The following is a 14,541-nucleotide window of genomic DNA, read 5'->3' as shown; positions in this document are numbered from 1 at the left end:
TCAAGCCGCCAAATAGCAAACATTCACCAATATCAGTCCTCTAAATATGCTTGATTTTTATCAGGATCAATGTGTTCTTTCTTGGCCCTTGCCCCATCCTCCCACCAAGTTTCATTGAAATCAGTTCAGTAGACTTTGAATATTCCTTCTGACAATCAAACCAACCCATCCAGACACATATCGGCGCGTAACCTCCTAACAATATCAGATCATTTCACCTAATTCATACATTTCCCCCCCCCCCCCCCCCCCTTCCTCTATGAGCATCGGGGCAGGTGGGCGGCGCAGATTATCCCTCCGACCAGTCGCGTCTTATACGGAAAACAGAGCTTTAAATTAACCTCCACCTGTTCTCCGTGTGACCCCGAAAAGGAAGGGAAACCCAACAACCTGAGATTATTAAAAATTTGAATCTGTCTAGACAAAGGTTTTCAGAAGTACACTACAAATACAAACTGCTGGTGACACCAGGAGGAAAGAAAAGCTCTGCCGTCATTGTCTGTGCCCCCCCCCCCCCCTCTGTCCTTCACAGATAAGTTCTCCACTCCATGCACACACCTCTCAAGTTGACCTGCTATGTGTGCGCGAGATAGCAGGTGTGGGTAAACCATTATCAGCTTTCCCCCCCGTGAGGGAGTTATTTTGGTCCGATCCCACAAGAACACCTTTGGAAAAAAAAAATTGCAATGCCCTCAGTGACATCTCCATTAATTAGCGCGAGGCGGCGGGGTTCAATTCTACCGGATCACGAAGCGTAAAAGAGCGGAGAAGTGGTTTCCATGTGTCGACACAATGAGTCAACCTCAGAGATTGATTGTGGTAAACGCTGTGAAACTGATAAGAGAGTCGGAGCGAACTTAAGACGGTGCAGAGTGGAGATGGGATGATGATTTGGATTTTTCCCATTATCGCTGCAGAGGGCGGGAGGCGTGAGTCTGATGTGTCATGAGTCACTCGTTTTCCTCTCAGGCAGAGAAAAAAACAACAAACTTTTTCCCCTCTCAGCTTCATCTTAACTGCTTTCCTATAGATGCAGATTACCTCGCTGTCTTTTCCTGCGGATTCAAAATTACATACTATGGATTTCTGCTTCAGGACCATTTGCATTTTTCCCGTGAAATGCAGACGGTAAAAAGCTTCTTTTCCTAATTTGTCTTCGAGCTGATTTGGGTCTGTGAGGTGTGCACATCACCAGCAGTGACACATTTAGGCCCTGTGCTTTAGTGTCCATGGTAACTGGGAAGGTGAGGGCTTTTTGAGGTGTGTGGGGGGGAAAGGGGGGGAGACAGAGGGAGCAGTCGACAGACAGTGAACACACACACAGACACACACACACAGACATGCACCGATTCACAAAAATAATAAACAGTCGCTGCCCGCTGCTTTTATTATCATCCGCTATGATCACACCACAGACGTGCTGGGGCTCCTGTTTGTGTTTATCGGTCTGAATCTGTGCAGAGACATGTAGATACAATCCACAGAAACACAGTCACCACCCCCCCCGGCCCCAAACATGCCCCCCCCCCTGCGACTGTGGACCAGCCCCGAGCCGCTCTTCCTGCACTCGTCCACTTCTCAGCTTTGCGGATGCAATTTCTTTGTTCGGCGAGGCGAGGTGCTGACGTCAGATCAGCCTCTTTTGTTTCGGAACGCCGCAGCTGCATTGTTCTTCTTCTAGCTTTAATTCTTCAACCTGCTGCTGTTTGCCGGGGGGGGGCAACAATGAGATAAATGACAACGATTTTTCAATCACCGCATAAAAAGAGCAGAGGAGGGAGTGAGGAGGCGATCCGGCGACAGATAGAGATGTGACACGCTCCTCGTAGGAGTGAACTATTTGAGCGAGATGTGGGAAAAAAAAGCAATTTTCTTTTTTGTCAACTAAATCATAAACTGCCACAGTATGGGCAGTTTTCATGTTTTCTTTTAGGTGTAAGTTTTTAAAAACGTACATGTGATTATTGTTTATGACGTGTCTTTACAGGTACAGCTGAAAGGATAAGCATTTATAATAATAGTTTTATCATAATTTAGTCATGACTTGCAGTTTATTCTATGTTCTCAGCTGTTAACACTTAATACTTCTCGTTGTCTAGTTATTTGAAAAACTTTTGAAAATTGTGATTTTATTTTTAGACCCGATAATCTAGAAAACTGATCGGCAGATAAATCAATAACACAAATAATCACTACTTGTATAGTCATCCACCACCAGAGTCATTTCAATGGTTCGAGAGGGTTTTGGAAAAAAGCGCCTCCTCCTCCTGAAAGACTCGACTGAATGATGCATCCGGACGGGCACAGAGCGGAGTGACTTCCTTCACTGGGATCAATAGCTGTTCTGTGCAGAGGGAGGAAGAGGGCGGTTCAGAGTGTTAACGCCGTGTTGACATATCTGAAAATGAGTCGCGAGTGAGAACCTGAGACTTAACACTAGGGAGTTCATGTACTTGACAGAGCCATTGAGCTGTTTGGTTAAAGGACCACCACATTAAACAGACAAGGAGAGAGAGAGATGGAAGAGTCCTGACAGGAAGGAAGGGCTGAGGGGGCAACCGGGCAGTGACCTTAACGTTAATGGGGCCCCTGTGGATAAATGACGATAATTCAGAGTGTGTTCGCTTCAAGTGAGGAGCTTAACTGCTCTGCCAACACCTGTTCAGCTCCACAGAGGAGCCTTTCACTCAGGACAGGTGCCTCAGCAGCGAGACGCCCACTTCCCCTCGCTCCCAGCTGCTCGTCTTTCAGGCCTCGGACTCAGATTCCTCACGTGCCTTCCTGTCAGCTCGGGCAACCGCTGCAGCGGCCACTCAGCTGCCGGCTCCCAAAGACAACAGCCCAACACAAACAAGGCCTCTCATCACATCTCACATCGAGTCAACCTGACGTGGACATACCCCTTCATCTGAGGGTTATTGTCTAAGTGGTGTATTCTGCATATTTGTGCACTGAAAACACCTCTATGAATAACAACAAGATCATTTGGATCAGCAGTTTGACTCATTTTCAAGAAAAATGAACACAACTCATTGCTGAGATCATATTACTTAAATTTCTTACTTGAACATATTCTTCTCCAAACCCTCCAAAATGTGTTAATTTTACTAAAAAGAAAAACTACAGATTTTCATTTTTGAGAAGCCTGTTTGTCATTTTCTATTTTAAAAAAAAGGACAATTCAAGTTTTAAAGTAGTCGCCTCATTAATGATGGTCTAATTGATTTATAGACAAATCTTGTCAGAGGAAATACTGGTATTTAACATGACAAAAATATATATATTAATGTATAAAATATTAAAGTCAGTTTATCATCAAAAGCAGATTGAGTGATTGTCTGCATATATTTTGTGTCTGCAGCCCGCTCTGGGGCCGAGTGTGACACAATTCAGTAAAATAAAAATCATCAGGCTGGAATCATTTCTGTGGGAGATTGAACATGTGTGTGTTGCTGCATGTATGCGTGCGCGCACATACACACACACACAGTTTGTGATGCTGATTCAGTGACCTGTGCACAAGACAAACTGACTGGAGGGGAGGGTGGGGGGTTCAATTAGTGCTATAGCAAGCAAAGCGTAGACAAACCCAGACTGAAAAGGTTCTGAACCGTGTCTCTTACTGTACAAATATCAAAATTAAACCCTTGACTGTTAATTTACACCTAATTACAAGTCTCCATAACCTCTGGAGGAGCTTCACGTGGTTCGTGGCGTGAACAGGGGGCCGGCATGCGTCTGTTATGATAAACATACCTTTATCTAAGCTGTTTCACATAGCACGCATACCCGGGCATGTGTAAGCACTAGCCATGCTTTGCAGATCTATGCCAGCTGGCCGCGGTCCAGCAGGGCTGGGTTTTGGCGGTTGGGTCCCAGCATGCTTGCTGTGAGCGGGGCAAGGTGCTTCGCTGCATAGCTGGAATGTTTTCCATCTTTGTGTGGCCCGAAAGGCTGGGATCCATTTTAAAATGAGCTCTTATAGAAGAGGGCAAGTCCAGGCATGTCTATAACCAGATCTTATTGGTTTATATTCACACACACTCTCAGATAATCAGAGCTGGCATTTAGTTCTTTGATTAATATAAATCAAACTAATGGCCAGTAAGAGTAGAGTTTAACCTAGACACTTTACTTTCTGGACTTTAACTAATGTTGTCATTAGTGGGATTTCCCGGAGCCCAATCTGACATATTTAATTGTCTTGTTTTGTCAGTAACTTGTCCAGTCAAGTCAAATTTATTTATAAAGCACATTAAAAAACAACTGGAGCTGAGGGCTCTGCTATCATGGCAAAGGAGCAGAGCCGAATAGAATCAAAACCTATGCTTTACATATTGTAAACATTACATAACAATCCATGACTCATCTCTCCAGCTAGAGTGGTCATGGAAGTGCTAAGTGGTTCTTGTCCTGTCAAACTTGTTTTGAACTAATAGAACAGCGGCAGACACAGGAACAGACGTTTTAATGCAGGTCTACTCGAAGTCCGGGGGTGAGTTGAATGTGTAAAATCACATCTAATATTTTAAAGCTAATGATTAAAAATGTAATAATCTAAATAAAGACATATATACACAAATAAAGTAAAAAACATATAATTTTTATATTCACAACCAGATATACCGAGCAACATCCAAACCATAGCTAGCTTCAACTATGCAGGGGACCTGACATCAAATATTACAAATAAGACCCGTGATTTAGCTGTCAGCTGGGCGTGTCTTCATATTGTGCTGACTGACGTGGATTCAATTCCTTAACAAACATGCTATTAGTTAAATTACTGAACACTAAATTGACAGGAGGTGAATGTGGGAGTTTCGGCCCTTGGGGTTGGGTGGGTGGATGAGGAGCCTTTCCCCTTCAGTAATCCAGCTTCGTGAGCTCATCTCTTCAAATGGAACACGAAGTCGAACAGTAATTGCAGTGATTTGAAGTTATTCTCTGCGAGTGACTCAGGTGTGTTGAAGTTGAGTCATGGCTTTAAAAAACTTTCCCTGAACCACAAATTGCCTTTTTATAAATCGACCGTAGAGCAGTGAAAAGACGCCCTGTGTGGTCGCTGAGGAAGACGCACGATTCTTCTTTGTGAGGAGGCAGAAATGAGCAACGTCAGGGCATGGAGGACACGTTGTTGAGCGGATCAAATGAAAATCACTTTCAGGAGTCTTTCAAAAGTAAAGAGTTATATCTGAGCTGGCTGTCACCATTAACTTCCTGGCAGGCGATGGATGACATGACCTGAAAAGTGACAGACTCAGAGCTGCAGCGGCACAACGAGAGGACAAACATCTCCATGGAAAAATGAATAGTGGAAGAAATACTTGGATGTTTTACTGAAGACAAAAGTATTATAACTCTGTGGTACTTTGACTTATGAATATTTTTTTATTAGGGATCAATCTCCTGGCTATTTTTTTGATTTCTTGATAAGTTGATTTGTAGTCAGGACTTACTTTTTAGCCATTTTCCCCTTTTTGTTCGACAACTTTACTTTCATGTAAATCTTTCTAAGATAAGGTATATTTTTATGTTTACATATTGATCTCATTATGCTCATCCTTTTTGTTTGTTTTTATTATCTTTACCTTCTATTCTCATAATCCCTTGTTCTTTTCTTGTCTGCTGCTTTTCTTTGTAACTATCGTAACCCTAAGGATCGAGAAAGATCAATAAATCCATCACTATATCCGTCACCATTACCAAACTTTTTTTTATAACCAAATTATCAAAACAAAAAGCAAGTCAATGTGCCTCAAACTAGAGCGTTCTCTACATTCCGTCACAGGAGACAATCCAGATAAGGATTTAAAGCGCCCTCCTTTGCGTTATACAAACAGCTGTCACAATACGAGCCTCGTAATAACATCTCGTCTGCAGCTGTGTGGAATCGCCGGAGCGCCTTCTCCCGGCGATGTCATCATCACAGCTGCATCTCTGAAGCTCCTCAGCTTCCTCTCTCCGGAGAGGCGCCGCAATTACCTTATCCTGAAAGAGGCCCGGCCCAACATCTATCCGTCTGTCTCTGGGGGGACGGAGGACCGACGGACAGACGCAGGGATGGACGGCGCCGTGGAAAAACGCTTAGAGAGCAAATCCACAGAGGACAAAAGTAGTGTTTCCTCAATTCGCCATTAGAAGCTCTAATTCACTGCTGGTAAAAGTTTACATGTCCATTAACTCCAATTAATTCCTGAATTGCTTCCTTGAAAAAACTGTGTGGTTTGACACCAAGGCAATTTCCTGTATGTGCAATCATACTTGGCAATAAAAAGAATTCTGATTCTGAAGTAGAAAAAAGAAAAAGTTCTGATACCGATATTTTGCTTAATTGACTTACGGCTGAATTTCCACTGAAATCCTTACTGTAGAAGGATTTCAGGATTTCCGGTGGTCCATTTAAACATATTTATATTTATAATATAAACTTTATTTTTCATTCATGCTGACTTGACTAGTTTTTTTAGACACATTTCACGGGTTTAACCTGCTATTCACCGACTGCAAAGACTCAAGGCTGTGCCACAAAGAGCTGGAAGTGCTCCAACTCATCTCACTCTATCTTAATGGAAACTTCAAAACCTGCACTTTTAGTCGATTTTTTTCATGCCTGCTTTTATCCGTTCCAAACATGGGTAAATTACTGGGTATCAGATGTCAACATCCATTTCCTCACTCTCCCGTTGTTCGCTTGGATTCCATTCTTAGACTCTGTTGACAACTGTGCTCTAGTTATTTCACAGTGCTTCAAAGATGAAATGTTGCAGTTCCCACAAGAGCGGACAAAGAATTTAGCTAAATTTAAATCACTGATTAAATCATTTCGGGGAAATGTGTCCAACGCTCACGGGTTGTCGTCTCTCAAATGTGAGAATTTGAAGCCTTTTCTCTGTTTTATATCTTTGTAAACTGAGTGTTTCAGGATTTAAACAGTTTCTTTGATAAAAAAAAACAAGTTATTGAATGAGCTCAAATTCGGATTTACAGAAGAATTATCAGCTGATTTCAGCAAATCAAAACAGTTGCAACAAAAGTTTGGTAACTGCACCTTAAATGTGAATTTTTTTTTCTGCACCATTCAAACTGAACCAAACCAGGATCAGTGTGGAAGTGTCCGTGCTGTGGAATCTGTTTCTAGTTCAGAGAGTAAAGCACCTGAGGCAGTGAGATAAACATCCGTGTTAAACTTAGAAAATCAGTCACTTCTCATATACTTCTGTCAATTAGTTTCAAAGTCCAGGAGTGTGATCAGGTGTAAAGTTCAGGAGCCAGCGACTTGTTGTTCCCTACAGTTAGAAAACAGAGTGGGTGGTGCAGCGTCACAGGAGTTTGCTTCTCTACAGGTGCTGAACGTCTGGGAAGCTCAGCGGCCGGGTTTAGAGCCATGACTCCTCTTCTCTGACACTAATGCTGCCGTATCTAACTGCATTTAACCCCCCCTTGTTTCCTCTGAGTCAGTGGCTCCTTCTTTGCATTGATGTGCTTGAATTTACTGGGCTGTTTCCAGCTCTGTCCCCCCCCCGACAGCAGTCTTCAGCTCTGAGAGACCCTCACAGAACCCAGAGTGCAGCGTGGAGAGGCCCCCGGGAGCTTTGAGTCCGCTCTACACAGCTCCTCTCTGTGCGCAGCTCACTGACCACCGTTGTGGTCAGAGAAGGATGGCACATTAAAGTCCCCCCCCCCCCCCCGAAAGCGCTCCGGATCCGGACCCAGGATGCCCGCGCAGCCTTCGGACACCTGCGGGGGGGGGGGACTGTGAATGTCCCTGTGATGGGGCCGGGGGTCGGGAACACATGGGGTAATGGACACACGGGCATTCATCAGCGATCCGTGGCATCGCTCCCATTCAAGACACAGATACCCACTGAGACACAAAGCCCCAGCTGCCCGGAGTGGCAGACTGACACACAACATTGGGCAGCAACGCAACACAGCTCCATTTAGGCCTTAAAGAAACGCCCCGTCACAGCCGCCAGAGTGCCGCTCTATACATCCCATCTGGACGGCAAGGCGCACAATGGACAGAAGTGGATTTATTATGTGTTAGAAGGACAGAACTCCTGCCACAGATAAACATGTCTCTGATCACATCTGTGCTTTTATTCCTTGAGTATCACTTTCAAAATAAATCACCCTTAAACACAGGATTTCATTTACTTTAAAAGGGAAAACAAATAATTTAATAAGACCCTTGTGTTTTCAGCTCTGTAGAGGAACAGTTCAACATTTTGAGAAACAGACCCTTTAAGTTCCTTGCAGGGAATATTTTCGAGAAGCTTGTGTCTATTGAATATGAAGCTACAGCCGGATGCTAGTTAGCTTAGCTCAGCATACAGACCGGTAGATTCTGTTACTGTTGGACAGAGCCAGGCTAACGTTTCCTTCTGTTTCCAGCCTTGATGCTAGGTTAAGCTAAAAAGATAAAGCCATGTTCACCATACAAAAATCAGTGACCTAATTCTCAACACAAAAAGGAAGAAGAGTTTTTGGGGAAAATGTCTTGTTCAGCAGATTAATTGTTAACGAAACTAATCATCAGTTGGAGCCCAATCCATCCGCACACAGTATAAACCCAAAAATGTTGACTCTCCAGAAAGAACTATGGATTTTTCTTCCACTAAACCAAACCCCCCACATTCGAATAAAAACAGACAGTTCCTGGTTCCAAGAGGAAGTAGGTGTTTGTCTGTTGTACTTATAAAGCTGGCGACTGTGCACCAGGGTATTCAGACTATAAACGCGTGGGAGAGCGCTGCAGGAACAAAAAGCGAGTATCACCTACATCAGAGGAGAGAAAAAAGAAAAAAAACTACACTACACGCAGCGGATGTGTCAAAGTTCAGAATCACAGTCCATTCCCAAAAACACCGCCCTCCCCTGGCTTTTTGGACAGTGAATAATGGAGCTGGGAAAACTTCTTGTATTGGGCCACTTTGGGGCTCCTCGTGACTCCGGGTAAGTCAGCTCTCGCTCTATATACACGACGTGGGGGCCTGTAGGAAGAAGCTCCCGAGCCGAACAAACCAATTACACCCCTATCAGGGCCGTGGCACAGCGCTGCATCATGCACAGAGAAGCCACTGTCACATCGGATGGCATTACTGTGGCTCAGCGGACCCAGGACTGACGAGCCAAGAGGCCGGGCATGTGTGGCACGACTGTAAGCTCCACTCAGCCCTCACACACTGGAGGAAACTGTGTTCCATACCATTTAATGTTGTTCTCCTCGTTTTAAAGAGGCAGTGCAGTTACAACGAGGGGCTGCTCACACTGAACTGTTGAAGCATGTGACTCATATTAGATTGCGTTGAGTTGTCGGAGCTGCGGGGCGCCGCTGCCTTGGGTCCGCGACTCTCCTGCAGAGCGGGGGCAGACTCCAGGACTGCTGTGGCTGCTGCTGCAGACAATGTCGACATTCCTCCCCCAGGGCCAAAAGCATCACATTAGCATCACATGCTAACATGCCCGTGGACACAGGGGCCATGACCAGCACGTGTCAGCGCTCGGACTCGGAGAAGTGAGAACGATTCATGCGTTTCCTCGAGTTCCTCTCAGGGAAATTCAAGAATTAACCCTTTTCATAAAATGACAAGGAAGTAAACAACATGTATGAGCAGCAAATAAATAATAATAAACTGATCACAACACACTGTAATGTAGTTGTGAGCAGATTTAGGCGTTTACTAATGTGCTTATCAACAATTGTAGCTGCTCCTGTGGGCTCCCATGTATCGGCTTGATTCAAGCTCTTTATTAATAACTAATTTACATGTGTAACTGCAGATGTGATGATTAAAACCCCACATTTGTGACTTCATTATGAAGATAATTGCAGATTTGATTGCTAAGAGGTTTTATTAGTGACTTATACCTGCAGAACCTGAGAAACCTGTGACTGTTTGTTGACGATTTGTCGTTTATCATCTCCTGATAACCCAACATTTTTACTGTTAATGATTTATAATGAGATATTTAGCATTAGTAAATGATTCATCAACCATGGAGGGAGCGTATGTTATTTTTTACATTCAACGTTGCACTATGTAGTAACACAGAGGTGTAAAAATATGTTTTCTATCGCAGAAATATTTCAGATAACCTGTTTTTGTTGTATCTCAGTGGGTTTTTGCTTTTAAACCAGATTTCCTGCTCCACTTCTCAGGTGGAATAAAGTTGAACTAAACATTTATATCCGCAGCACAGGACATTTCAGCGGCTCCTCCACCTGCAGCCGCACAGAGACGAGGCTGCAGCCGAGCGGACAGGCTGCATCGTCATCTCTTTAATTAGCAAAGTGTGCCAGCCCAGCCCAGTCTCAGCTCTCGCGGCCATCGAGCGCCTTCATCTTTTTTCTGCCCGTGAGGGGAGTTCAGGTTTATCAAGGCTGACAGACAGTCGTTAGCTAATGCTTTGCCCTTTGTGCAACCAGGTTGATCTTTTTGCCGTAATAATTGAAGGCCGTGAAACATCCAGCCCGGGCTCGCCGGCCAAGTCTGGACACTTTCACACTTGTCACCCGCTCCAGAACTCGCTGCTCTGTTGCAATAAGCCATGGAAGAATGTTAGTACACTGTCTGACTGCTCATTATCATTTCCTAAGAAACTTAGTCATCGCTGAATTTACCTATTACCCAACTGTTAACACTTTACCTCCCGCATTTAGCATCTATAAGAAGCATATTAATGGATTTCATACATGAGGCAAGACGGCAGTAAAGAGGGCAGTAAGGAATAAACACTAGTAAAGTAATAATAGTTATAATGTAAGGAATATATACGGTTTGTTGATCAACCATTAATAAGAGATTACAACTTACTATAAAGCCGTACTTATATTAGAGAGATACCCTTATAAAAAAAGGTCATGGAGGTCAGACAGTGAAGAATCATCACATCTACATCGTCACTCTGACCAAGGAGAAGAACACTCAACTAAAAAAACCTGAGTTTGGAAACTTCAGTAAACGTCAGTGAGTCTGTGGGAGTGATGAAACAAAGGAGCATAAACTGGAGGAGGAACTCGGAGGTGGGCAGGAGGAGGCAGACAAACGTCAAGCCGCTAAACTCGCTGATCGGCAGCAAGCGCCGTTCCTCCCTCGCTCTTTTTGTTCATCTGAGTTTGTGCTTTCCAGCCAGATGCGGGTGGCTGCTGCCTTAACAAGCCAGAGGAGGCTTCCTGATGACACACACACACACACACACACACACACACACACACACACACACACACACACACACACACACACACACACACACACACACACACACACACACACACACACACACACACACACACACACACACACACACACACACACACACACACAGGGTTTATGTATTCACAGCGTTAATCCATATCTCCACCCCCCCGCTTGTCTCATTCTCTGACACAGGACGGTTGAGAGCGTGAAATGTTGACATGAAAATATTGTCTGGTAAGATTAGATATTCTGTTTTCCTGATGGCAAATGTTGTTTTATTTATCTGTGAGTTTCCCTCAGGACGTCTTCTCGTTTCATCGAGTACAACTGAAGCTTTTAAAGATCTTTTCCGACGTTTCTTACATTTGTAACTGAGACAAACCTCCAAATAGCTGCAGACAGAGCAGCAGCAACACAGCAAAACAAGAAACCGCAGCGTTTTCTATTCATAATAAAACTGAATTTTAAATCAAATTGTTATATTTGACTTATATACAAGAGCTTTAAGGCTTTAAAGATAAAAACCTGTTTTCAGCTTCTCCACTTAAAAGGTGAGCAAACAGCAAGTTTCGGTTTCATCTTTATCTTTTCCAAAGAATCACTGAAGCGTCAACATGTCAACACACGTGCGATCTACAACACAGGAGCTGGAGCTCTACTGTAAATCATCAGCTCTACTGCATCACGCACTGATAAAAAGTGCGTGATGCACTTTTTATCAGTGCATCACGCAGGTGAAGCTACACCCTTCATTTTCATGACAAAATATTTAGCTGATGTTGCCTTTAACACAAAGTTACATCATTAAATTGGGTCTTTTGAGTAAATATAAAATATTTGCTTGCTCAAGTTTCTTCAATGTGAAGATTTGCTGTTTATTTACCTCTGTTTATACAATCGTGCTGAGACATTTGGGGATTTCAGAGCTGTGGATCGAACAAGAAACATTTTGAGATGAGACAAACAGCCCAGAAAGTAGGACTCACTTTCTCACCATCTTCAAGCTGAAGGTTTTATGAATCTACTGAATTAAGTCGACAGAGGAACAACAACAGTTCATCAACTTCAGATTTTAGGGACCAAAGATTCGGAGACAAACACTATTCTATTATAACTATAATAAATCTTAGTTTGGCTTGATACACTATTTTAAGGCATTGCTCTTCAACAACAAAAGATTGATGGACACAAAGTTAAACATTACATCTCCATGAACAAATGCATCCTATCACCACATGAAGCGACAACTCAACAGACACATGGAGTTATTAACTCTGGCCATGGCCGCATTAACCTTATATGGGGGCCTTGGGGCAAAAGTTTGTTGCTGGGCCCCTACTGCCCCCCCCCCCCCCCCCCCCCCCTCAATGAACACGACATTAGACTTAATGTGTTTTTAGGTTGTTGATGTTTTCTTTGTGTGATTACTTGACACGGTCATATGAACCAATTGGATAAATCACAACTTTACAATAAATGAGCTCAGTATAAACCAAAGTAGGAAAGGTCGATTTTGACACCAATCAGATTTCGTACTGCGCTTGTGACAAATCAAATTATGTTTGATTAATAAGAAAGAACATAAGACTTTGAGGCCCCTTTATGCTGTAGCCTGGTGATTTGCACATGTCGTCCAAGTTATCGTTTGTATCAAAAGTGAGATTCAATAAATTGCTTGATAATTAGTGACTCTTCAGTGGCGGTATCGTCATCAAAGCTTAAAAAACAAAGACTTCCTTTCTACGAGTCTCAACACAGACGTCAATGTCCAGCAGATTAGGTGGTGAGGTGGGGGTCTGACCTCAAAATGAAAGGTCCCTCAACACACAGACAGACACACATTCATCCGCATTGCCCCTAACCCACAACAACCCATGCAAAACTCAGCCACCCTGGGGCCAAATCACAGACAGGATGAGGAGGCAGGGGGCCTCTGCAGGACACATGCACCACAGCATGAAATACTCAAAATAAAAAATAAAGCGAGAATTTGCACCATTTTGACTCATGCAACAACAACAACCACCTCCTCTGCCTGTCCACACAAGGTCCCCGCATGGCTGCTCCAGAGACAGGGGCTGCTCACAGTTGTTTTTGTGCACATGCACCAGAGTAAACACACCTGAAACTACAGGATGGGGGGGATTGACACCAGGCTCTGCTCACCAGTCCAGGCCTCATATCCCATTCTGGTATTATCAGCTGCACTGATATAAAATAACGCAAACCCCCGAAGAGGAAAGGTGAGGAGGACACACCTACACATCCTTTATTTACTGTGCATGCCTCGACCGAAACTAGCCGAGGCTGCAGGCTCCGGTATCGGAGGTGGATCACGCACGCAAACACACACACACATGCATGCATGCAAACACAAACACACACTGCTGTGTACCTGAGGAATTCTTGCAGGCAGGTGTCACAGAAGCGGTGTCCACAGGTAGACACTTGGACCGGCTCCCGCATCGCCTTGCTGCAGAGCGGACATTGGAAGCGTCTCTTTGGCTTCTCCAGAAACTTGTAATCAAACCCGGGCATGGCTGCAGCGTCTCTCGGCGTATGTCTCTGCAGGTGGTGGGTAAATGTCCCTGGACCCTGACTCCCCTCCTCCACGGGGAAAAAAAAAGAAGATAAAAACAAGGGGGGGTGGGGGTATTCAGCTGCGGTGCCGGTTTACACCGACGAGAGGTTCGTGCATATCACGTCCCTTCCGCCACCGACGGATCGGGCGAGTCCTTTCCCCCGCAGCGTGTCCTCCTGTCGGCCGCAGAGCGCAGGAAGCACCGGTGTCCAGGAGCGCGCTGCTGCTGCTGCTGCTGCCGCAGACGGGTTCGTCCTGTGAGGGTTTGTTGTGGCTGTCAGAGCTGCGGTGTGGCCCTGTCCTCCTCTCCTCCTGGGTGGATGCAGCACTGACACACTGAACACAATGCCCTCACCCCTCCGTCTGTTTAGGTGCAGCCGAGTCCCGCCTCCTCCTCCTCCTCCTCCTCCAGGCAGGAGGAGTCAAGAAGCTGCTCTCTCCATTTTCTCCCCCTCATGTCCCTGAATGCATCTTTAATTGAGCCTTTTGTCTGGCTGCACGATCCTCTCATGAGATGCGTGTTGATTTCATGCCCATGCTTCATGTTTATTGTTTGTTTGTCCAGTAAAACTCGTGTTTACCTCCATAAATACACATAAACCGGTTTTTACTTCAGAGTTGTTAAAGCTGCACGCTCTTGATTGACGGGAAGAGAAATTGAGGATTTGATTGTGAAGATTTAATTGTTAAAACGTCTAATTAACCTCAAATAGTGGCATTCAGTGCAGGGAGAGGTGACAGACGCCCCCTGGTGGT

At 44.5% G+C, this 14,541-nt stretch overlaps 1 protein-coding gene across 1 annotated transcript in view; it reads right to left on the bottom strand.

Moving 5' to 3' along the window:
• Positions 1 to 14,011, bottom strand: part of traf4a (tnf receptor-associated factor 4a) — a 33,761-nt gene extending 19,750 nt beyond the window's left edge. Inside the window, exon 1 of the mRNA XM_053423466.1 lies at positions 13,600 to 14,011. Within this exon, the coding sequence (XP_053279441.1) occupies positions 13,600 to 13,742 (143 nt within the window). The 5' untranslated portion in view covers positions 13,743 to 14,011. The remainder of the gene's footprint in view (positions 1 to 13,599) is intronic.
• Positions 14,012 to 14,541: the final 530 nt, after the last annotated feature.

Source organism: Pleuronectes platessa, chromosome 5, assembly GCF_947347685.1.
Source record: "Pleuronectes platessa chromosome 5, fPlePla1.1, whole genome shotgun sequence".
NCBI lineage: Eukaryota > Metazoa > Chordata > Actinopteri > Pleuronectiformes > Pleuronectidae > Pleuronectes > Pleuronectes platessa.
The sequence above is the reverse complement of the archived record's forward strand: the minus strand, read 5'-3'. Positions and strand labels throughout refer to the sequence as shown.